The sequence below is a fragment of the Schistocerca serialis genome, chromosome 1 (assembly GCF_023864345.2).
Source record: "Schistocerca serialis cubense isolate TAMUIC-IGC-003099 chromosome 1, iqSchSeri2.2, whole genome shotgun sequence".
Taxonomy (NCBI): Eukaryota; Metazoa; Arthropoda; class Insecta; order Orthoptera; family Acrididae; genus Schistocerca; species Schistocerca serialis.
The window spans coordinates 397,126,091-397,152,649 of NC_064638.1; the positions used below are offsets into that span (position 1 = coordinate 397,126,091).

The 26,559-nt window shown below is 43.9% G+C and overlaps 1 protein-coding gene across 3 annotated transcripts in view; it reads left to right on the forward strand.

Annotated features, from left to right (window-relative positions):
- Window positions 1–26,559, forward strand: part of LOC126471605 (protein hairless-like) — an 86,112-nt gene that overhangs the window by 31,153 nt on the left and 28,400 nt on the right. For all 3 annotated transcript variants that reach the window (XR_007586352.1, XM_050099845.1, XM_050099852.1), the window contains one exon: window positions 13,913–15,244. Coding sequence is in view for 2 of the 3 variants with exons in the window: in XM_050099845.1 (XP_049955802.1) it covers window positions 13,913–15,244 (1,332 nt within the window). In the remaining variant the exon portion in view is untranslated. The remainder of the gene's footprint in view (window positions 1–13,912; window positions 15,245–26,559) is intronic.

Consider the following 26,559-nt stretch of genomic DNA (forward strand, 5'->3'; position numbering starts at 1 on the left):
TCAGCGGGGAAATACGGTACTGTCCTCGCCTTTCCTCAGCCTACTAGGGAGGTATCGACGCAGACATGCGATCTGACCTTTAACGCCATGGTCGTCTGTTCGGCCAGTGCTAAGATCGTCTGGTCAACGTCTCCTCTTCCTCCCGTCACTCCTAAGACAGAAGCACCTTCATCCGCTTCTGCCAAGACTAAGACCCAGAAGTCAGATGCACGGGCCTTCAAGAAGGAACCGTCCCGTGAAGACTTCTTACGTCCCCCGAACTTCCAGCCATCGATTAGTATTTTGACTAAACGACCTTCCAAGAAGGCTCATAGGAAGCAAAGTTCTCCTTCTCCGCCTCGGCGCGTTTCTTCTCCTGCGCCACCCAGCGATTGCCGTCATCCATTTCACCTGGCTGGTAGCCGAACATCTGGCCGTTCACCGGCGGAGGAAGCTCACCCTCCTGGCCATGGTGGCCGACGAACCTATTGTAAAAATTGGACGAAGACTCTCCACCTATTGATAGCGGCAGAAGTGCTCGCTCGAAGCCGGGCCCTCAGCAGCCTTCGAGTTGACCCCTTCTTGCTTCTCCTTTTTCTTTTTCTTCACACGATGGCACTTCTTCATTGGAATATTCACGGCATTCGCTCCAACCGAGAGGACTTAAAGTTGCTGCTACACTTGCACTGTCCGCTCGTAGTAGCTCTCCAGGAAACGAAGATACGCCCATGCGATCGTATTGACTTAGCACACTATACTTCTGTGCGTTTTGACCTACCCCTTGTGACAGGTATTCCGGCTCATGGAGGGGTTATGTTGCTGGTCCGGGACGATATCTACTATGATCCCATCACATTGCACACCAATCTGCAGGCAGTTGCCGTCCGAATTACTCTACCCACTTTCGCATTTTCCATTTGTACTCTTTACACTCCATCGTCGTCTGCCTTTACTTGGGCAGACATGATGCAAATTATTGCTCAGCTACCTGCACCATTTTTGTTGACTGGAGACTTCAATGCCCACCATCCCCTTTGGGGCTGTCCAGCATCCTGCCCGAGAGGCTCCCTGTTAGCAGACCTTTTCAACCACCTCAATCTTGGCTGCCTCAATACTGGCACCCCTACTTTTCTTTCGTACACAACTCACACCTATTCCCATTTAGACCTCTCTATATGTACTACCCAACTTGCACGTCGGTTTGAGTGGTACGCTCTTTCTGATACGTATTCGAGCGACCACTTCCCTTGTGTTATCCATCTCCTGCATCATACCCCATCTCCATGCTCAACTAGTTGGAACATCTCCAAAGCAGACTGGGGGCTCTTCTCTTCCAGGGCGACATTTCAGGATCAAAACTTCGCAAGCTGCAATAGTCAGGTCGCACACCTCACGGAAGCCGTTCTCTCTGCTGCTGAATATTCCATCCCTCATACTACTTCTCCACGTCGCGTAATGGTCCCCTGGTGGACCACAGCATGTAGAGACGCTATACGTGCTCGTCCTCGTGCTTTACGCACCTAGAGATGCCACCCTACGATGGCAAATTGTATTAATTATAAACGATTACGTGCGCAGTGTCATCGTGTTATTAAAGAAAGCCAGCTGGGCTGGTTTCACAAGCTCCTTCAACAGTTTTACTCCTCCTCCTGTTGTCTGGAGTAGCCTGCGCCGGCTACCTGGCACTAAGGTCCACTCACCAGTTTCTTGTTTGACGGTCGCGAATGACGTCCTTGTGGCCCCTGAGGATGTCTCCAATGCCTTCGGCCGATTTTTCGCAGAGGTTTCGAGCTCCACTTATTACCACCTTGCCTTCCTCCACCGAAAACAGGCAGAGGAGGCAAGGCCACCTAACTTCCGCTCCTTAAATCATGAAAGTTATGATGCCTCATTCACCATGCGGGAACTCGAAAGTGCACTTGCCCGGTCACGGTCCTCTGCTCCAGGACCTGGTTCTATTCATATTCAGATGCTGAAGAACCTTTCTCCTGCGGGTAAAGGTTTTCTTCTTCGTACTTATAACCGCATCTGGATTGAGGGTCATGTTCCCACATGCTGGCGCGAATCTATTGTTGTCCCGATTCCTAAGCCAGGGAAGGACAAGCACTTGCCTTCCAGTTATCGACCCATTTCCCTTACCAGCTGTGTCTCTAAGGTGATGGGACGAATGGTAAACTCTCATTTGGTTTGGCTTCTTGAATCTCGACACCTACTTACCAATGTACAATGCGGATTTCGTAGGCGCTGCTCTGCTGTTGACCATCTGGTTACCTTATCGACCTTCATTATGAATAACTTCTTGCGGAAGCGCCAGACAGTGTAGTGGCTGTGTTCTTTGATTTGAAGAAGACTTACGACACCTGTTGGAGGGCGGGCATTCTCCGCGGTCGCCTCCCTCTTTTTATTCGTGCATTTTTAATGGAACGCAAGTTCAGGGTACGTGTAGGTTCTGTCCTGTCCGACACCTTTCGCCAGGAGAATGGGGTGCCACAGGGCTCAGTTTTGAGCGTCGCTCTCTTCGCCATAGCGATCAGTCCAATAATGGATTGCCTCCCAGCTGATGTATCAGGTTCCCTTTTTGTGGACGATTTTACCATCTACTGCAGCGCGCAGCGTTCATGTTTCCTGGAGCGCTGTCTTCAGCGTTGTCTTGACCGTCTTTACTCCTGGAGTGTCGCCAATGGCTTCCATTTTTCTGCCAAGAAGACGGTCTTCATCAACTTCTGGCGCTACAAAGAGTTTCTCCCACCGTCCTTACATCTCGGTCCCATTACTCTCCCAATCGTGGAGACAACAAAATTTTTAGGTCTTACATTTGACAGGAAACTTAGCTGGTCTCCATATATGTCATATTTGGCTGCCCGTTGTACCCGTTCCCTAAATGTCCTCTGTGATCTCAGCGGTACGTTGTGGGGAGCGGATCGAACTGTTCTACTTCGCCTATATCGGTCAATCATCCGCTCAAAGCTGGATTATGGGAGCTTTGTATACTCCTCTGCAGAGCCGTCCATCTTATGCCACCTCAACTGTATACAACATCGGGGGTTATGTCTTGCGATCAGAGCGTTCTAGACTAGTCCAGTCCAGAGTCTTCATGCTGAAGCCAGTGAATTGCCACTAACCTACCGGCGCGATATACTGCTTTGTCAGTATGCCTGTTGGCTATTATCAATGCCCGACCACCTGTCTTATCATTCCTTTTTTGATGACTCACTCGACTATCAATACGGGTTGTATGTATCTGCCCTGCTATCCCCTGGAGTTCGCTTTCATTGCCTCCTTCAGCAACTTGATTTTCCACTCCCTGCAACCTTTAGCGTAGGCGAGAGGCAAACGCCACCTTGGCTCCAGGCTCAGGTTCGCGTTCACCTTCACCTTGACCTCAGCTCGCTCCAAAGGAGGTTACCCCAGCTTCGGTATACTGCTCGCGGTTTGTCGAACTTCGTTCGAAGTTCATTAATATGATCTTCATTTATACAGATGGTTCTAAGACCAATGACGGTGTCGGGTGCTCTTTTATTGTCGGGCCACTCAGCTTCAAATACCGGCTCCATAGCCATTGTTCAGTCTTCACAGCCTCTATCAGGCTGTTCTTTACATCCGCCGCCACCGACATTCTGCTTACGTCATCTGCTCTGATTCCCTGAGTGCCATTCAGAGCCTCAGTGATCCGTATCCGGTTCACCCTTTCGTGCACCAGATCCAATGCTCTCTTCAGCAGCTGGCGGACGACGGTTCTCTGGTTACCTTTATTTGGGTTCCTGGCCATATCGGTATCCCTGGGAACAAAGCTGCAGATGCCGCGGCCAAGGTTGCGGTCCTCCAGCCTCCGACAGCTTTTTGTTGTGTGCCTTCATCTGATTTTAGCAGGGTCATTTGTCAGCGCATTTTATCGCTGTGGCATGCCCATTGGTCTACACTTACACTGACTACAAGCTTCGGGCCGTGAAACCTCTCTCCATGGCTTGGACGACCTCTTCACGCCCTTCCCGGTGGGAGGTGGTTGTTTTGGCCCGGTTAGATTGGACACTGCCGGTTCAGCCACCGCCATCTGCTGACGGCTGTGCCGCCGACATTTTGCCCATGTGGGCAATTGCTGATAGTACGCCACATTTTAACGTCCTGTCCGAATTTTAATACACTGCGTATTGATCTTTGCCTGCCATGTACTCTGGATGAAATTTTAGCGGATGACCCAGGAGCAGCTGCTCGTGTTCTTCGTTTTATCCACTTGACAAACCTGTCTAAGGACATTTCATTATGCTGTTTTCTTTTAATCCCTTGCCTGCCAATGTGCCTTTTATAGTGTTGTCCTTTTTAGTTTCTGTTTTAACATTGTGCCTCGCAGTGCAATCATAATTTAATCTGGGCGCTAATGACCACTGTAGTTGTGCGCCCTAAAACCACAAAAAAAAGACAATTCTGTGTGGTGACATCTCCTGTCAGATGGAAGTGGACTTCGTCTGTCCACAAAATCTTCCACAGGCAATCATTGTCCACTTCCATGTGAGCAAGAAATTCTATAGCGAAGGTCTCTCTTCCTGGCAGGTCAACAGGAAGCAACTCATGCACATGGGTAATTTTGAATGGATAGCAAAGAAGGGTGTTTCGTAGGATTTTACGCACCATGCTTGCGGGTGTGTCCAACATTCGGGCAATTCCCCGTGCACTACATGTTTGCACACCACCACTCGTCTTCTCCTGCACTGCTGTGGCCACTGCTTCCACTTACATTAAATCAATTTGTTTCCTCCCTCTACAAGGTCGCACACCAAAAGAACCCGTCTTTTCGAATTTCCGAATCATGTTCTCCAAACCCATGGCAGTCATCGGACCAATGCCTATTTTCAAACCCTTCAGTGTCTTGAACTTCTGCGGAGTGACATGTGCACAGTCATCATTCTTGTAATACAGCTTTACAAGCAGACAGCGATCCCGCATTGAGACAAGGAAGAAAACCCCGTGTACCGGCGTGTTTATACCAACTTCCAGGTGGGTCGTGCGCATGACAGGTGTTTTCATTTACATATTCTGACACATACAGCACCATCTATTGGTAAATTTTCACACTATTTTTTTTTCTTCTGTCATATGTTTTCCCCCTTCTCTGAAATATTCTGTTGCAATTTGATGTCATTCTGACAAGTAGTGTTATTTCTACAGTGTTTTGAAAGTTTAACTTTGATTATAATCACCCTGTACATCTCCATTGATATTCCTCATGCAGTCAATTTGGATTTCCTTCACTTTAGGTTGCACAGTGTTTTCTAGTTCTAAATCTTCTGACAGTTGACACAGAGCTTTGGGAACAATGTCCTTATCTTAAAATCAAATTCCTCTAGTGCTAATGCCTAGTGAGTAACCCAGTTGGGCATCACACAGCGTCTTATCAAGAATGCCAATGCCTTGCTTTTAATCATGACAATTGAATGCCTCCCTAGCAAGTAAAATCAAAATTTCTTAAAGCACCAAATGACTGAATGCTTTTGTTTGTCACTAGTTATTTCCACTTCCATGCTGATAATATTCTCTGCTTTCAAAAGCAAATGTTTTGTGCATAATTTGTCAGTCAGCATCATTTAATCTTATAATCTCCACATCAGTTCAGAGGTTCCACCAAATCTGAGTGATAGTATAATGGTGATTCCAATAATGGGAATTTAATACCTTCAATACCTTTCTGCCATGCGTCTCCCCACATCCACAGATGTATTTTTTTAAATGTCTGTTTATGAAGCATCAGTGGAAACCACAGAATTTCACAAATGATTTCAACTCTTAGATTTTGAGACTGAAAAATTCATTGCTGTAGCTAATTTCTCAGACCTGGGCTCAATACCACAGGGCAAAATAAAGACTGAGAAATTTAAATTGTTTCCTTGTAGTTCTGTCATCTTCAGATTGATTGTGACACCAGGGTTTCTAAAGGCTTGCAGAACATCGATGTGCGTTTCTACATGCCGTTCTCATGAATTATTCACAGCTAAATACTTGTCATTATAAAATGTGACTCTTCATAACAATTGCTCACCAAAAATCTCGTCTAAGGCTCTCATGATTGCTGCATGTGGTATATTTAAACTAAATGGCATTCCATGAATTGATGGCACATACTTTTACAAAGGAAAGCAGTGTACTTCTGTCTGTCAGGATGCAGCGATAATTGCCTGTAGCTAATCGTCAAGACCAAACTACTTAATTAATTGGCCTCTAAACATCTGTGATAGATCTTCCAGGTTTCCTGGCTGGTCTTGCTAGGGGAGTATAATACAATACATTGATCTCGCATTTTGTAGCTTTGTCTTTCTTTGTTGCACCGTGAATTGGATTGCTATACCAACTATCGTAGCACTCTATTATGTCATTATTAATCATTTTTTTGATCTCTTCATCTGCAATCGCTTTCTTCAGTAGTATGGGATACAACTTGATTCTAAATGGTTCAAGTTTCTACATTTTTAATTTTCATGCAACCCCATTCATTATTGTTATGAACTGACTAAACTGCAATTGTCCAGTATAACTGTGGGTTCTTTGATTGCTCAGGGAGATGGTAGAGTGGAACTACAACATATGAAATATTAGTTCACTTTATTACAATCCATTGCCACAGGAATGTGCTGAATGTGTGCAACTGTCTTTGAATGTTAAAGCATTGTTTGATGCATACATTTACTAAACTCTTCTAGTGAAGAACAAAGTTCAGAATGACAATTCAATCTAATATATGAGTAGTATGGGTCCTAACTGGATAATGATATTTGCTTGATCAGAGGCTATCCATTGTTGCAGACTGCAGCAAGGTGTTGTTAACTTCTGTGGTATTGGTGTGAGGTGCCAACTTCGTTATGGCACCATAATCTTTGGACGATACCACAGTTAGTCCTGGTTGTTTTACAGAAGAAAAAATCATGGTGGCACCTCAGAACTTCAATAGAATCTTCTCATTATGTTTACATGGAGCTCTCAATACTGGATTTCATAAACAGATTTTCCAACATTTCTTGTGGTTAGTCACGTAAGCAACCCAGTACCAGTTCTGGAAATATGGTTCTAGCAGCTATATTTTTCACTTCCATGATTTGCTTTCACTCCGGTGTAAATGCACAACACTTCTTGAAATATACTCGAGTTGTCAGGTTACATTGTGTTGTTAAAAATTTCCAACTAAACTGTATGGAATAGCTTTATGCATTGTAACAGAAGTAGAAATATTAGACTAAGAATGAACTTTATACTGGTTAATCAGAGAGAAACAGCCATTTTGGGATTGGTTTAATAAGAAAAACCACCTTGGGCCGTAACATGTAAACACGCCAGCGAAAAACAGTTTCCAAAATTAGGATTTTAGCTTCCAAAGGTGTGTTGCATGTAAAGGTATTGTTTGTGGTTGTTACAAGATGACTAATACTTCTATTTTTTATTGATTATTCAAATAGCATTGTCGCTGTAACAAATCTTCATAATGTTGATACTGTTACCCTTAAATATTCAACCGCAAACCTGCCCCCCCCCCCCCCTCCCCCTGCCCCCCACTCTTGCACGCAGTCTCTTCCTCAAATTCTGAATGGCAATAATGCCTGCTCACATATCCACTCTCTGATCAGAAGTATCTGGACACCCCTATGTAATGAGGAATTGACTATCAGATGTCACGAGTGGCTGACCTGCCAGTACGAAAGGAGGCGGAGGGTATTGTGTTGTCAGTAGAAAAGCAGTAACAGCAGACTGGGCCAATCAGGAGAGCTCAGTGACTTCGAATGTAGACTACTCATTGGTTGTCACCAGAGCACTTCGGACCTACTAAAGCTGTGCAACTTGACTATTGGTGATGTTATTGTGAAATGGAATGCAAAAGAACAACCACAGTTAAACAAAGGCTAGGCAGTACTCATACTGACGTACAAGGACCATGAAGCATTGTAGAGGGCGGATGTAAAAACTTGCATGAAATCACCAGAAGAAATCGCTTGTGGGTTCCAAAGTGCTACCAGCAGTCCAGCTAGCACAACTATGCATAGGGAGTTAAAAAGAATTGGGTACAAAGGTTAAGTAGATCCTTGTAAATCCCACATTTCTCTAGTCTGTGCTAAACAAAATTGAGGTGGTGTAAAATAACGACACCACTGGACAGTGGATGACTGGAAATGAGTGATGAATCGCACAATACCCTGTGGTAATCCAATTTCAAATTTTGGACGTTACAGACTATAAGACACATTTTAATTTTTAAGAAGTTTTTTAAAAATAACATTTTACCATTTTCACTATTAGATTGCAAAGCCAGACCAATTCTTAGTTTGTAAAACCAGACTGACCTTTAAAATCCCTGAAAATTGTCATCGGAACTTCCTCCTCCTCCTCCCTCAATGTTGTCCTCATCATAGATAAGATAGTTTTCGCTGCCATTGAGAGTGTTACTTATGCCACACTTCTTGAAAAATTTAACAATAATGTCATCTCTCATTCTAGACCATGACTGTTTTATCGACTGACACACTTTTTTTAAAGCTGTGAATTTTAGTGTGAATTCATGTTGGGTTTCATCCATCATCCATTTGTTCCATTCCTCTCTCATATATACTTTAAATGGGTTATGTATTGAGACATCAAGAGATCGCAGTTGTGAAGAAAGTTCTCCCGGAGTAACAGCAATCTCTGTTTCCCAGATTCAATTTCTCTTTCACAGCATTTTTCAAATGACTACTAAACTGACCTAGCACAAGATGAAAAATCTTCTTCAACAAAGTATCTTTTCTCTCACCCACACACTGTTAATCCATAATATCACACCAGCCTTGTCTATCCAATCCTTGTCATGTATGTGAATAACGCCTGGTGGTATTTCGGAAGGTTTTGACATTGTTTTGCACCTGAAAATGATCATTGGATTAAGTTTATCATCATCAGCACAACTTATTTTTACAGTTACAGTTTTTGCACCTTTCATGGCAACAGTCATGTTACTTGGCACATCAAATGTCAGAGGAGTTTTGTGCATATTCACTGTTTGGCTTAGTTCAGTGCTGGTTTTCTTTCAGTGTTGAATAATAAAATGATGTAAAGATATTTTCTCTTCATACTCTTGTGGCATTTTCTGAGATTTCGATGCTAAGTCCATGACACTTCATAAACCTGTCGCACCAACCAACTCAACCTTTAAAGTTGTTAAATTCAATTGTAGCACTAACTTATGAGCATGTATTTGAATCATTTTTGTATTCATTCCAGTGCCTTTTTGACAGTGTCCTTGAATCCGTTTCAATACATCGTATTCTAGTTTTGGCTATTTTGCGTTCAGTCCTCTATTTTCACGTTTAGTCTTCCTCTTTTCTTTCTTTTTTTTTTTCTTTTTTCTTTTTTTTTTACCAGCCCACCAATCGTGAATGGTTTTTTCCGTTGATGGAGGGCAGAAATGCTACTCAGCTGCTCTGTTTCCATGTTGTTCTGCATAAGCTACTACTTTCAGTTTATAGCCTGCATCATATGAATACCTTTTACTTTTTTTCCATCATGAAAATAGCTACTAACAAAAATATTGTATTGTTAACTGATAACACACACACTTTCAATTCAAATTCATTGGCACCATAGACTGCAATGACACATCATAGGCTAAACTGTGTTGTGGGTTTGTGATGGGTGGGTGGGAGAGAGACAGTGTTAGCAAACTTGTGAATTCCCACAACTCGTGTTCGTTCATCAGTGCACTGCTGCTGCCGCCAGTTGATCCAATGTTACCAGATAGAGAGAGATTTCCCTCGGCATTGAATATGTGGTCATTTTTATGACTGGTGGCAATTTTAAATCAAACACTGGATGTTTCTATATTAATTTCAAGTATAAGGTGCACCTGAATTGTGGAGGCAGTTTTTCGAAAGAAAAAAGTGCATCCTATAAACCGTAAAATACGGTATGGTATGAGGATGTTTCTCGTGGTCAGGGAGTGGTCCCCATACTGCACGTATAAAATGCTAATTGCAGACACATCTTGCAGCATTATGCACTGTGTGCAATAGAGAAGCAACTTGGAGATGGTGACTGATGGTATCGGCATGACAATGCAACCTGTCATAGCGCAGAAACTGTGAGGCAATGATTTGTGGACAGTAATGTTCCTGAAATGAACTGGCATGGCTGGATACTGTTGATCAGACAGTCTGTGTTACTCTTGTTACCACCTACGCAGATTGTTACATTCTTTATTGTGACATGTACAACTTTGACAGATCATTTAGCTGCTCAAACATATTTTCAAGATGCAAATCCAACAGTGCATCAATCTTTATTCCACAAACACTTACACCGGTTACTGTAATTAGTATTTACTGCTTCATCTCATCATTTTCATTGAGAAGTCATATGTCAGCCCATGTCCTATCTCACAAGTTGTTTTTGTGGTCTTCAGTCCAAAGACTGGTCTCCACAGTTTGTTCTATGCAAGCCTCTTCATCCCTGTGTAGTGACTGCAACCTACACTTACTTGAACCTGCTTACTGTGGTCAAGACTTAGTCTCCCTTAGCAGTTTTTACCTCCCTCCAGTCCCACTTCTCTCTATTACCAATGCCTCAGCATGTATCCCATCAACTGATCTCTTCTTTTCATCAAGTTGTGCCACAAATTTCTTTTCTCCTAAATTTTATTATGCAGTGTGCTCATTGAATCTATAGTCTTCTTCTGTAGGATCACATTTCAGAAGTTTCTATTGTCTTCTTGTGTGCATTGTTTTGTCAGCCATGTTTCTCTTCTGCTAACTCCAGACAGAAACTTAAGAAAAGACTTCCTAATGTTTAAATTTATTTTGGATGTTAACAAATTTGTCTCACTTTACTATTACCAGTCTGTATTTTGTGCACAAACTATTTCTATCATCATCAGTTATTTTACTGCACAAGTAGCAAAACTTGTATACTAATTTTAGTGTCACATTTCCTAATCTTATTCCCTTTACATTACCTGATTAATTTGACTACATTCTGTTGTTTTTATTTACTTTTATTGATATTTGTCTTATAACCTCTTTCTGTAGTTATTGTATTCATTTTAATCGTGTGTCCTCTTTTTACCACAGCTGCTTTGGATGGTCATGCGCAATACTACATTAATTTAACCAATGGTTGTTGTTGTTGTTGTTGTTGTTGTTATGGTTGTTGTTGTTGTTGTTGCTGCTGCTGCTGCTGCTGCTGCTGCTGCTTTTGCTTGCATTTGTCTCTTCTACGCATTTGTTTCCTCTACGATGTTGCTTGACTAATCCCTTGGCCTGTGATCAAAGTTGTGCCTCCTATCTTTATGGTTATTTCTAGAATACTCATATTGTGGCTGAGGAGTATCATTTCATGTACCGAAACCAATTTTGTTACTTTATCACAGCAGACTTAATGAATGTGCTCAGTCGCTATATTCTTGACTTGGTGGCTCCTTATTGTGGCTTCTTCTTTCTTGAAAATTGTTGTTACACTTTTATTTATTGTCTTCAATCTCTTCAGTTCACTCTATACCTCCTTCAGTGTGTGAGTATAGTAACAGTGCCAACTTTCCATGAACTGCTAGCTGTACCTTTTTGATTAGAATTGTGACTAGCTCAAACTTTTTTACAAGGTAATTGTGAATCACAATATTTTTGTAAGAATTCTCTGATTGTAACATTGTTTCATACATTATGTATTTGGCAGAAGCAAACTAGATTTTACTGCTTATTTTTATTCACGAGACTACTATTTGCTAATGAATACAACCTCAAAGTTCAAAAGGTGCAAAAACTTCAGCTGCATAGATTCCACATGTGCTCCATTTTTCATATAATTAATATGCCTATGAGCCTATCTTTTGTCTTTCTGGATACATTTGCAAAAGACACTTCTAAACAGTTCATAAATGCCGTGGGATGGAGTCCTTTAGTTACTTGGCTTGAAGTAATTCCATTATTATGAATAGAGGTTGGAACTGAGACAGCCAGCTTAGAACTGTTCTCCTCTAAGGTAGCCACTACGTCTTCCCGTAATTGCTCTTTGTTGACCATGAGTGAGCTGTCAGCACATGTATTTTCAAGCTCCTTCCATTCTTGTACTTTGGTGACTAATTTAGTAATCATAGCTGGGTTGCATTGAATTCCCTAATATCAGCATTGGCACTCAATGTGTGTACTTCACGATCTATATGTAGATCTGCAGGTAGATTGCTACTTACTTTAAGGAAGGCGATCTATCTTTTCCAACATTGTTGACATTCCTACCTGGAGTTTCCATTGTTTTTAGATTGCCGTTTGATCACGATTTTCGGAAAGCATTATCCTTACATCACAAATCTCATGTTTATTGTAATGTACCTGAAACTTGACATAAATTCATTTGCTTGGAAATTAAATTGAACTGTTGTTGTTGTTATTATTATTATTATCATTATTATGGTTGCTATGCATTTATTTATCAATTATCACTTTTTATTTGTAGTTTACTGTTGCTATTCGAGTTTACACTTTGTCACTTTGTCATTTGGAGATAGTGAGTGGAGCTGTGATTGCTAAAATATGGAGTGCCACATGGAGAAATTGGGGCATTTCGCACATATTCTTGTGTTTGTGTTCAGTAGACAGGCGACAGCAATGGAGGTAGCCAGAAGCATTTGTGCTGTGCATGAGGATAATACCGTTGGTGGACGGAGCACAGAAGGAAAATGGTTTTCTCATTTTAAGGATTGTTTTGACATTAGTGACTCTCCACATTCAGGAAGACATTTGGGGTTTGATGAAGATCATTTAAACACATAATCGACAATGATCCACGTCAGTGTACTTGATTACTGGCAAATATGATGAACTGTGATCATTCCACCATTGTCTGACATTTTCATGCAATGCAGAAGATTCAAAAAATCATGTGCATGGATATTGCATGCTCTAAGCCAAAATCACAAAAACCAGTGGGTGGCCATAAGTGCATCTTTGCTTGCTGGTCATAAATTGGCTCATAACAGTACTGACCATTCCTATCCTGTATCATTACTAGTGATGAGAAATTGAATCTTTATGCTGACATAAGGAAAAGAAAGGAATGGTTGAGCCCAAACAAAGCAGCAACTCTCCGTACAGTGATCTGTGTGCATCCACAAAAGATAATGTAATGCTTCTGGTGGATTATCGATACTGTGGTGTACCAGAAATTTCTTCCCCGAGGTGTAGCCACCACTGCTGATTGCTGATATTTATTGTCAGCACCTGAGATGTCTTGCAGACACAATCAAAGAACAATGACCAGGAAGACGGTGTGATGTGACACTACTCCATGGTAATCCCCCCCCTCTCCCCGCAACCCCCAGCCCCACACCCGCATTCTGTTAGACTGGTAAAAAACTATATACAGGAGTTGGATTAGGAAATTATTCTGCATCCGCCTATTCACGTCATCTTGTGCACTCAGATTTTCAACTTGACTGCACTCTATCGAACAGCCTTCAAGGAGCTTCTTTTCCAGATAAAAGTGCACTCCAAACATGATTCGATGAGTTCTTCCCCTCAGAACCATGTGATTTCTACAGTCATGGAATTGAAAAGTTACCCCAGCTTTGGCAGGCTGTTGTAAATAATGAAGGAGAATATATTATTGGTGGCTAAAATCTCTGTTATGTGTATCTGTTGTGTTTATTAAACTTATGGAAAAATTCTACGAACTGATGCACCAACCTAAGCAACCCAAAAGCATAGCGTACCCATCCTGAGGAATTGTATCTTTTTAACACAACAAAGGAAAAAAATTGCACAATATAATTTACAGTCTTTAGATTGATGTATATTAATTAAAACTGTCTAAAATTGCTAACTTTTTGTGTAATCAATAAGAAATACTTTGTTGAAAAGTTATAATGCAAATAAAGTAAATAACAATATTACATCCACTGTTTTAATATGAATGTTACTAATAATTTCATTAATTTCAGTGTCAGATGACAACTCATCTGTCCAGTCATCACCTTGGCAGCGAGATCACTGTTGGAAGCAGACCAACCCTCGGCAAGGCATTGGTAAAGAAATGACTTTTGTGATGCAGTCATTTCCACACATGAGGCATCTAAGGAGTCTTCATTCTGTGTTTCACTGTATACAAAAGAAGCGTAGATGCCCTTACGTACCTATAGAAGTGTCAGTGGAGAATCACAGTGGTGTAATAAGTGCACACGTAAGAGGTGGAAAGAAAGAGCGAAACAGAATAAAATTGTTGGATATAGTACAAACTTTGTTAGATAGAGTGAAAGGCTCAAGTAGTAGTAATGAAAGCACTGTTTGCTCTAATGCAAGTGGGGCTATTCCACCAAATCACGTGCGGACAGTAACTGTAGCAACGGCAAGACTGGATCCTAGCATTATATCCCCTAGGAAGAGAATACTTCGTGAAATGGAGAGAGTTAGTCTTGAGGACATGTCGAACTCTAAACGACAGCGAGCTCGTACCAGTAGTGCCTTGCCACAGAACAATAACAATGGTAGCAGTGGAAATTGTACTGTTACGTGCCAAACTCTCCAACCTGGCAGTGCACTTCCGTCTCCTCCCCAGCCTAGTGTCAAAGGCAGTGTGAGTAATTACAGTATTACCTCGCTCCTGGGAAATAGTCGAAATGAAGACGTACAAACACCTGGACCTCAAGATACAGACACATCATTCCTACGTACTCTCCTGAAGTCTTCAGCGCAACAGACTAGCAATGTTGAACAGACTCCCAGACCCAAAGCGGCTTCAAAGCCTGCTGGATCGAGGAAATCGTCACCCACACAGCAACAGCAGCAGTCACCTCAACAACTGCCACAAACGCAGCACTCCCAAAACCAGTCACCTACACAGCAGCAGCAGCAGCAGCAGCAGCTGTCGTCCCCATCGCGGCTCAGCTCTCCTGCTCTCTCACCATCACCAGATAATCTTCGCTCTGGACTTAGAAATCCAGTTGTTCCGTCCATTGGCAGCTCTGCACACCTCTCTCCATTCCTTACACCTCCACTGATATATCCACAGCTTTCATCTCCCTTTTTACCTCATCCTCCTCCGACATTAAGTCATCATCCTTACTATTCCAGCCCTCCACCTGTATCTGCATATCGTGGATCTCCATCACCAGTTCCAACTTTGTGGGTACAATACCCACTTTCTAGTCTTCCAAGGGGGGCAGTTCACTACGGACTAGTGGCTCCCTGCCATGCACCACCTCTTAGTCCGTGCCATTACAGCCCACTAACGCAACAACCACTGGAAGAGCTGAAGAAAGAAGATAATGGTTCAGGTAAGCGTAGAAATAATCATTTCTAAGAGATTGATTTAAGGGTGGTAAAGTGAACAGAGGATGTTCTGAACAGTAGAAATTAATTTCTCCCAGCCCCATACAGATTCCTAATCCCATATAGAGATCCCAGAAAATTTGCGACTGTGAATTTTTAATAGCTGTGAGAAATGAGTCTACCAGTATGTTGCTTCCTCCTATGTACTGGCATATTTTGTGAAAGTTAAAAATTGGAGAGATTTTAGCTTACACATAAGCTTATCAGAAACCACTCTCCCCACGAATCATTTACAACTGGAACAAGAAGAGAGGGGAATGGCAGGGGTACACAAAGTAACCTTCTGCCATGCAGCAGCCAAAAAACAAGTTAATGTTGTTTTAGCGTCCAGTTCAGAGCTATCTTGAAAGTTTCAAGTCTCTAGCAAATCAATAGCAGAATTTGTACCAGAGAGACAAGAAAGTACCTAACATAAACATGTTACAATTTCATACAAAATACTGTGAGACTTGATTTATTTTGAGTACTTTAACTGTTTCTTGTTAGGAATAAAGGAACTAAAAATCTAGTTCGTTTTAATTTTAGTAATGAAAGTCAATTACAGTAGTGGAATCTTTGTCTGTAGGGAGGATGATGATAGAGTTGTCTGCTTTCACGTCAGATAGACAGACTAGAATTCAGCTTGAGTGAGGTTTGGGGTTTTGGTATTATTTTTAAGAAAGAATTGCGAGGCAGTGCTGGAAGTGAGGAATGCATGGAATGCTTGGAGAGGATGACGTTGGGGAAGAGGAGGACAGTCAGAGGACTTGGATTGGAACTGTTATTGGCAGGATTCTATGCTCATTCTTCCTCTATCCACCATTATTCTCACTCTGTCCTCATATCTTCTCTGGACTGTTGCTAGCACAATACCTACCAGTGTATTATCTCTGAACTCCTGCTTTCTGTGCCAAGTGCACTTTTACTGTACAGTTTATTGCAATAACATGTAGAACTCGGATCTGAACCTTAAATGAGTATACAAACTGTGCTGATATCTTGTAGTTGTGTGTGGTGCAGTTTATTCAAGTTGATTTCTAGGATTAGGTACAAATACTATTGAAGAGTTAATGTACTGAAAAGTAGATTACTTTTGCTAAATTCATTTAGGTAGCTTCTGTGTTAATTGGTGCTACCAGTTAGTATTCATATAGCCTGAATTTACAGAAAAATAGTTTCATTTTCTTTTTTGGCTTCTGAGACAAGATGAAGTGACTGTATGCAAAAATTTATTTTTTTGTCTTCATAGGTACTTGGTGTTCTGAGCACGCTATGTAGAATCTTTGGATTATCTGATCAGTGTTATTATCCCATCTTTGTTTAACTGTTTCAACATCAAGAAATATCATGTGACCTTTGATTACTTATTTCCATTTCTGCTACTGCAAGCCATTGCTGCATGTTTGAATGATACTGATGAAATGAGTCAACCTACAGATCAACACATTGTAGAATGGGTATTTATGAGCAAATTTGAGAATAAATATTGGTCAATGGATTAATTCATTATTTAAACTGTAACTACTGTTATGTAACTGTTCCTGGTAATTGCTATATTTTGCATCAAACAGCCAGCCAGAGTGGCCGTGCAGTTCTAGGCGCTACAGCCTGGAGCCGAGCGACCGCTACGGTCGCAGGTTCGAATCCTGCCTCGGGCATGGATGTGTGTGATGTCCGTAGGTTAGTTAGGTTTAATTAGTTCTAAGTTCTAGGCAACTGATGACCTCCGAAGTTAAGTCGCATAGTACTCAGAGCCCCCTTTGCATCAAACAGTGGAAAATCCAGGATGGAATAATGACAATATTATGAAAAGGATAGTTGCTATTCACCGTACAACGGAGATGCTGAGTCGAAGATAGGCATAACAAAAAGACTAACAAAGTTTTTGGTCAAAAGCTTCATCAGACCAACAACACACACACACACACACACACACACACACACACACACACACACACACACACACACATTTTGTGTTTTGTCTAATTCATCAGAATTAGACAAAACACGTGTGTGTGTGTGTGTGTGTGTGTGTGTGTTTGTCGAAATCTGATGAAGCTTTTGGCCGTGTGGGCGCGCGCGCACACACACACACACACACACACACACACACACACACACACACACACACACGTGTTTTGTCTAATTCTGATGAAGGCCAGTTTGGCTGAAAGCTTTGTTTGATAGCATATCTGCAATTCGGCATCTCTGCTGTATAGTGAGTAGCAACTACCCTTTTCATAATATTATCTGTATTTTGTAAGCTATCTGAATTTTTCGAAGGAGCATTTTTGGTTTTGTCAATAAAAAATCAATTGTACTGAAATTCCCATTAAAAAGTGAAACTCTGTTTGACTGAAAGAAGAGCTTTTCATTCAAAATAATAAAAGATAAAGGAAGTTCTGGCAACAATAATAAATTAGAAACATACTAATTCATTCATAAATCACAATAGAAGTATAATGTATCTGCTGTACTGCCTGTGTCTACATAATATGCCTTTATTTATTTGTAGTCCTTGGAAATGGACAACTTAACATGAAAAATAGTCTTCCAGCCCTAGCTTTCACTCTTTAGCATTGACTTTTAGTAATTCCAAAATAGTGATATGACATTTGATTACATCATGTTTTTTGAGTAAAAATTCAAAGAATACTGTTTCTTTTTTGTACCATTCAAGCTGTCATTACTTTTTTAGTTAAAGAGCGAAGAGTGGACAGGCTGTTTTGTACAGTTTACCTATTTTATTTGATATTTTGATTCTGTATATTTCGGCATGTGTGATTCAAAAATCGAAGAATTTTTCAATCTCTCTTTGACATTTGTGTTCATTGCTTGAAATAATGGCAATAAGAAAACTGAATGTTGATTATATTCAGAAACTGCTTACTTTGACCAGTTTTAACAGTGAGGTTAAGGAGATTAAAAAAAAAATTAGTTTAACCGAAAACCAGTTGTTTCACCAATAACCACCATTGAATGGTAGCTGGTGACATCGTGGGCACGTGACATGGTAATTCAGGTGTATGAGTAGAACAGAGACAAATCGAGACTAGTTCTAATGATAATGAAGGCAAAAAAGGGGAAATCCTCTGATATGAGAGTTTGACAAAAGGCACCAGGTTATGGCCCAGTGCCTGTGACTGAGCATCTTGGAAACCGCAGAGCTGATTGTTTATTCACATACTACTGTTGGGAGCATCTGTGGAACAAAGTTGAAGGGTGGTGAAACCACAAGTAGGTGGCAAGGTGTCATAGAGCATGGAGGTAGATGGCTTGCCCTTTTTCCAAAGCAGAATAAGCAGTAATCTGTGCAGATAGGATGCAGATACAATGCTGGTACAGACACAAGTGTTTTGGAGCACATCATTCAGTGCACATTGTTGAGCATAAGCTCCACAGCAGATGACCCTCAAGTATTCCATGTTGAGCCAATGACACCATCAACTATGATTGTAGTGGCCAGAGAACCATAATGATTTGACCATAGATCAATGGAAACTTGTCATCTGGTCAGATGAACCATGTTTCTTGTTAAAGCAGGCTGACAATCGTTTCCAGATACTCTATCATACAGGCAAGCAGCTGCACGAAATGTGCACTGCACCACAGACGCAGGCTGGTGAAGGCAGTATTATGCTATGAGGGAATCTATGTGGGCTACCGTTGGACTCATTGTAGTCATGGAAGGCACTATGACAGCTGTGGACTAAGTGAACATTATTGCGAACAGCCCGCATTCCATTATCCTCTGTCTTCCTTGACAATGATAGTATCTTCCAGCATAATAACTGTCTGTGTCACACGGCCATAATCGTGTTACATTGGCATGAAGAGTGTGATAATGAACTCGGGTGGCTGCCCCGGTCAGCAAACCTGCTTGATCTGAACTAGAAGCAATACATCTAGGAGCTATTGGGTAACAGGTGTGCTTAAACATGTGATGTTACATACCTCTGGAAAGCTACCATATACTTAGAAAATCCAAACCAACCAAAATCTTAAAACTAGCCCAAGCCACTCATCGAGCAACATTTTCTAGTGTTGGAACTCTTTTTGTACCATTTCACCACTAAATTTTGTGCTGCTGATTTGGATGGAGGTTTTGCCAAAATATTTCCAATCTTAAATTCTTACACAAACAGTCATGTACAATTTTTCCACAAATTGTGCTTCACGTAACATTCAACAATGAACACATGATGTTTTATCATAAGCACCATTTTGTGATACATTCAACTGGTCACTAAACAAGTCTGTTCCTCTCATTCCCGCAAGTATAATGACACAGCAAAATGCATGGGACAGAGCATACAGGAGATACACATGCACAGACTTGTGACACCAATCAATTTATGTATTTAAATTACAGTTTTCAGCATTTTCTGTGGTGGGCAGTTCTCCTGTTCATGAATAAGGGCCAGTTATGTATCAGTCTTATAAATATTTCAGAGCCAGTTGTAATTCGCACATGTGGTGTATATAGGGATACGCTCTACTGGGCAATGGGACAAACCCGCAAATTTATGGTAAACAAGATTAAGCTTATGAAATTGACAGTGGCTGTTAACTTTAACTGGCAGTGCATCTTAGAAGGAGCCATCAGATTGTGCATTCTAGTGCTGAAATAAATAGCAAATAAAGCAGGACCTTTAAACACAGCTGAAAGGTTCAGTCATACTTCATAAAAATGGACTTCAAGTTACCAGAGCTCACTTGTATCATTGTAAAACAGTGAGATGTGGGAACAACAGGAGAGATGCATATTACGTCTCTGTGTGCCAGTTTTCAGAATGAAGGCACCCTCCCCACAGTACCTCTGCTGCACTTTACTGATGCCTCTGAGTCTTCCTTGTAATCATGATGACAGTGGACAGTGTGATCTGAGAACACTGAGCTTTGCGGGTGCCATGCTGAAGAGGTTTAGTAAAGCACATTCAATGGAGATGGACATTGTGAAACATGCTACAAGTACAGGTCATGTAACCACCCCACCTGCGGGTTGGGATTATAATAGGCCCACGGTATTCCTGCCTGTCATAAGAGGCAACTAAAAGGAGCCTGTTTATGATGGTCCCCTCTCGGGTTTGACCTCCATATTTCCAAATTCTTCCAAGGAGTGAGCCAATTGAGGAAGGACGCCATACACGGTGCATTGTGTCCATCGTGCATCGAGATCTTTATAGAGCTTTCTAGTCATCGCATTGCAGTCCTGCTCATTTTCCATCTCTTGGCCGAGGATACATTCCTGGGTATCACCATGCACTGTGCAGTGTTGCTTTTTGCGGAGACAACGACCGTGGACTTCCTTGCACCTAATATTCAGCACAGTAGCCAGTCCGTTGTGTTGGGGCCGCCATGTACCCTGTTGGTTGTAGCCCCCTGACAACACAGGGATCGCTCTGCTGATACCTGCGTGATTAACTCCCCACGTATGCCAATGAGTAGATGCTTATCTCCCTGGGGCATCGGAACTCCCGGCAATGGCCATCCTGCCAGGTGCCCCTTGCTGAAGCTGGGTAGCGTCCGTGGGGAGGGCCCTTGGTCGGAGTGGGTGGCATCAGGGCGGATGACCCGCAGTGAAGCGTGGTACGTCATCTCTTGTTGGTGGCCAGCCACCAGCAGTCTCTAAGCATTCTCGGGCTCAATTCAACACTCAGAAATAAGATCCCAAATCGTTCCCCTCCCTGGCCACACTGTGGGAGGAGTGTAAAGCTCAGGATGGCAGTGACACTTATTCACCCCGGTTCCTAGTTGGTATGAGAGCTGATGGGGAGTCTTTCATTTCAACGAAGCCTCAATTCTTCGTAGAGCATTTAGAGGACAAGTTTGGGGAGATGGAGGGCTTGTACAAAATGCGCTCTGGGTCAGTACTGATAAAAACGGCATCCTCTGCCCAGTCACAAAGGTTACTTGCTTGTGACAAGTTGGGGGATGTTTCAGTTACCATCACACCCTATAAGAGTTTAAATATGGTCCAGGGTATTATTTTCCATAGGAACCTACTTTTGTAGTCTGATGACGAGCTGCGTGCCAATTTAGAGAGTCAAGGTGTTCATTTCTTCTGGCGCATTCATCCAGATCTGAAGAATAATCAGATTGCTACCGGCGCCGTCATCTTGGCCCTCGGGAGCAACACTCCCCCACCCATCGGGGACATCTGTCCCCGCTTCTAAGCCGGAGAAAGGTTCAACTTCTTTGGCTCCTCTCTCTTGCAAGGGGTCCCTTGGGTCCCTCCCTTCCCAGGTTTCCACAAGTGGGAAGGATGACACTTGGCAGTGGCATAAGTGCCCACAAGCAGCTTGTCATAGGGATTCGAGATCCTCTTCTGCCCCGCACACTGAATTGGTGAAGCCCTCCCAGCCAGCGAAACCCAAGGAGCAGTGAGAAAAGTCCAAGAAGAAGACCTCTAAGATGAAGGAACTTGTGGTGGCACCCACTGCACCACAACCTACAAGCTCTGTGTCTGAGGGCTAGGTAGAGATTCTGGCATCCACTGAGGACCTAGATTTCGCCGGACTCTCAGACACAATGGATGTCACTCGCACAGTTACTCAATCGGTGGCAGCAGGTGACCCAGCGGCGTAATCTGCCTCCTCGGTTGCTTCACGCCTTTCTTGGCCATGGACACCAGTGGAACTGCAGCGGTTTTTTCCACCATCTTGCTGAGCTCCGACAACTTCTCAGCCTTCACCCTTTCTTCTGCATTGCTGTTCAGGAAACTTGGTTTCCGGCGATGCAAACCCCCGCTCTCCATGGCTATTGGGTTTATTATAAGAACCGGGCAGCTTATGAGAGGGTATCTGGTGGCATCTGCCTCTACGTCCTTCACTCTCTTTACAGCGAGTCTGTCCCTCTACAAACACCTTTATAGGCCGTCGCTGTTTGGGTGTGGATGCCTCAGGCTGTTACTGTCTGCAGCTTCTATCTTCCACCAGGTGGTGATGTCCCACAGCATGTCCTAGCTACGCTGATAGCCCAATTGCCACCACCTTTTCTGTTACTGGGCAATTTCAAAGCCCACAACCCTCTGTGGGGTGGATCAGTGGCAACGGGTCAAGGCAGCATCCTTGAGCAAAATATTGGCACAGCTCGACTTTTCTCTTTTAAATAATGGTGCCTTCACACATTTCAGTGTGGTTCATTGGTTCATGGCACGTTCTCAGCCATTGACCTTTCGATCTGCCGCCCTAGCCTATTACCATCTGTCCAATGGAGTGTGCATGACGACTTGTGCATAGTAACCACTTTCTGATCTTTATGTCACTGCCACTGCGTCACTCTTCTGGGTGCCCCTGCAGTTGGGCTATGAATAAGGCTGACTGGGACTTGTTCACCTCCATTGCCACTATTGAGTCTCTTTCCAATGATGCCATTGATGCGGTGGTTCACTCGGTCACCACCGGCATCGTTACTGCCGCAGAATCTGCCATTCCCTGTTCTTCTAGGTCCCCTGGATGGAGGACTGTGCCTTGGTGGTCACCCGAGATCGCTGAGGCGATTAAAGATTGCAGGCGGTTACTCCAGCATCACAAGCGGCATCCCTCATTGGCACTTGTCATTGCCTTTAAACGGCTCCGTGCGCAAGCTCGCTGCCTCATTCGCCAACCCCAGCAGGAGTGCTGGGAAAGGTATGTCTCCACCACTGGCCTCCGTACATCTACATCACAGGTTTGGGCCAAGATTAGGCGACTCTATGGCTATCGGACCCTCGCCAGTGTACCTGCGCTTTCACTGGATGGAGCAGTCTGTACTGACTCCGACACAATTGCAAATTGCTTAGTGGAGCATTTAGCTCAGAGTTCCGCTTCTGCGAATTACCCAATGGCCTTCCGCTCCCTGAAAGACTGGTTGGAACATCGGCGTCTTTCATTTCACATGCGCCACCCTGAATCATACAATGCTCCGTTCAGTGAGTGGGAATTCCAAAGTGCCCTAGCCGCTTGCCCTGATACGGCTCTCGGGCCAGATCGCATCCAGTCAGATGTTCAAACACCTCTCGGTGGACTGCCAGCGATGCCTCCTAGACCTTTCTGGGTTGAGGGTGAGTTCCTGTCGCAGTGGTGAGAAAGCATCATAATTCCCGTGTTGAAACCTGGCAAGAACCCACTGGAGGTGGACAGCTATCACCCCATTAGCCTCACCAACGTTCTTTGACAGTTGCTCGACTGCATGGTGAGCCAGTGATTGAGTTGGCTACTTGAGTCTCGGGGCCTTCTGCCTCGGTTCCGTAAGGACCGCTCTCCCGCCGATAATCTGGTGTGCCTGGAGTCTGCCATCCGTACAGCCTTTGTGCACTGTCAGCATCTGGTCGCTGTCTTTTTTGTCATGCAGAAGGTGTATGATACGACGTGACATCACATCCTCTCTACGCTTCATGGTTGGGGTCTTTCGGGTCCGCTCCTGATTTTCATACAAAATTTTCTGTCACTTCATTCCTTCCACATGTAAGTTGTGGCCTCCCATAGTTCCTCCAGAGTTCAGGAGACTGGGGTACCGCAAGGATCTGTCTTAGCTGTCTGCCTCTTTTTAATTGCAATTAATGGGCTCACTGCGGTGGTGGGAATGTCTGTCTCAGCTTCCTTGTATGCTGACGACTTCTGCCTATACTTTAGCTCCACTGGCATTGCAGCTGCTGAACGGCAGCTGCAGGGTGCTATCCACAAGGCGCAGTCTTGGGCTGTAGTGCATGGCTTCCAGTTTTTGGCTGCCAAGACCTGCGTTATGCCTTTCTGCCGGCGACGCACTGTTCACCCTGAGCCATGGATTATCTTGATGGCGAACCTCTTGCTGTGGTGGAGACGCATCGGTTTGTGGGATTGGTTTTTGATACCTGGTTGACTTGGCTCCTTCATATTCGGCAGCTTAAACAGACGTGCTGGCGGCATCTTAATGCTCTTCGTTGCTTGAGTCACGCCAGCTGGGGTGCCGATCGGCCTTCCCTTCTACAGCTGTACCAGGCATTAATTCAGTCCCGTCTAGATTATGGAAGCCTGGCTTACAATTCGGCATCACCTTCCGCATTGCAGTTGCTTGACCCCGTCCTTCACAGCGGGATCTGACTCGCCACTGTAGCTTTCCGGACAAGCCCTATCAACAGCATACTTGTGGAGGCAGGTGTCCCTCCATTGCGGTTCTGGCACCAACGATTACTGGCCGCTTACGCTACACACTTTTGTAGCTTGCCCGGGCATCCCAATTATCGTCTCCTGTCCCCTCAGTTGCTCGTCTGATTTCTGGAACGGCGGCCCCGGTCACGGTGTACGATCGCGATTCGTGTCGGAGCTCTTTTCTCTGGGCCTGAGGTTTTTCCTCTTCCATCTCTTTTCCGGGTCCCTCTGCATATACCCCCGTGGTGTATGCCCCGCCCATGCCTTCGGCTCGATTTGGTACAGGGCTCGAAGGACTCAGTCCATCCTGAGGCCCTAGAGTCTATCCGCTCCTGGTCAGGTGCGTCCTTCATTATCTGTAGTGACTCTCTGAGCGGTGTAATAGTTATCGACCAGTGTTTCCCTCGCTCTCGTCTGGTGATGGCTATCCAGGAGTCCCTCCATACTCCTGCCTGTAGCGGCCGCTCTGTGGTCTTTGTGTGGACCCTGGGTCATGTTGGCATCCTGGGAAATGAACATGTTGACACGCTGGCCAAACAGGCTGTCAGTGCACCAGCCTTGGAGATTGGCCTTTCGGAGAGTGACCTCAGGTCAGTTTTGCGGCAGAAGGTACTTAGCACCTGGGGTGATGAATGGCGCACCCTTCCTTCATGCAACAAACTTCGGACGATCAAGGAGGCTACCGGTGCGTGGCACTCCTCCTTGCAGATCTCTTGCAAGGACTCCGATGTCCTCTGCCAGCTGCGCATTGACCACACCTGGATGACACACAGCTATTTATTGTGCCACAAGGACCCACCTTTATGTCGCTGTGGGTCAGCTTTGATGGTGGTCCACATCTTGTAGGACTTCCCAGTTTAAACTCTGCTCAGGCAGACGTTTGCGTTGCCTGATACGCTTCCTGCAGTTTTATCAGATGACGCTGTGATGGCAGATTTAGTTTTGAGTTTTATTTGTGCAGGGGGTTTTTATCGCTTGATCTAAGTGTTTGTCCTTTTTTTTTGTCTTGAGTCTGGCCTTTGGCCTTAGATTTTAGACTGGGGTTTTTAGTGCATTTCTTGGTGGTTGGCTTTTCATGTTTTGTTTCTATGGTCAGCCAACCATTGTCATACTTGGTGTGATTTTTTAATTCCTTTTTTCTGGTCTCTGTCTGTGTCTTTCTTGTCCTGTGTTGTCTCTTGTCATCTCCATTATTTGTTCTTATTCTTTGTGGGTGTTTCAAGTTCGTGGAAAAAGGGACAGATGGCCCTAGTAGTCTGGTCCCTTCAATCTCACAAGCCAACCAACCAACCAACCAACCCCCCAGGGGTGCACAGTTCTTTCGTGAGTACGTGCGTGGCAAGCACGGGGCACCGAGCTATTGCAGCCTATCTTCTTTCCAGGGCTGCATTTCCTTGCCCTTCCCCTCCTTTCCTCTTCTTGCTCCTTCCCCTTCGCCCTCTCCTCTCCCTCTCTTGATGTCCTTGCTTATGTTGGCCCCACTATCCTCCTGGTTATGTTGGTTTTGCAATTTAGTTTTGTTGCGTAATCAATTCATCCTTTTGGCATTCCCTGGTCCCCCTCTACGGTTTGACCTCCATTATTAAATTTCTATTCCACAGTGTGAGCAATTTGGGGAAGAGCACCATATCTAGTGTCTCCGATGTGTGCCCTCCTAGTTCATTCCACCTTTCCTTTCATGTCGTTGTCTGATGCTAGGGTGCATAGCCAGCACGGTAGCCAGCCCGTGTGGTGGGGTCGCTATGTACCCTTTTGGTTGAGCCCCCTGAACACACAGGGATCACACTTCTGATACTTTAGCTGTGACCTCCTCATGTAAGCCTAGGAGTGGTTGCTTGTCACACTGGAGCATCGGAAGTCCCGGCAATGGCCGCTGTGCCAGACGGTCCTTGCTGTGGCTGGGTGGTGTCCATGAGGAGAGCCCCTGATCGGAGTGGGTGGTATCAGGGCAGACGCTATGCAAATGAAACGTATACGGGTCCAGAACTCTGGCCATTCTTCTGCGGCCGCCTCTGTGTGGAACTGATTCTTGTAGTGCTGCTTCTCCTGCCCCTTTGGCCTTCCCTTCCATGGCTACCCCCTGGGAGGAGGGTCAGGCCCGTCGGCTAGGGGCGAAACCTTTCCCCTGCTATCTGGTTTGCATCAGGTCTGATGGGGATACTTTCACCAAT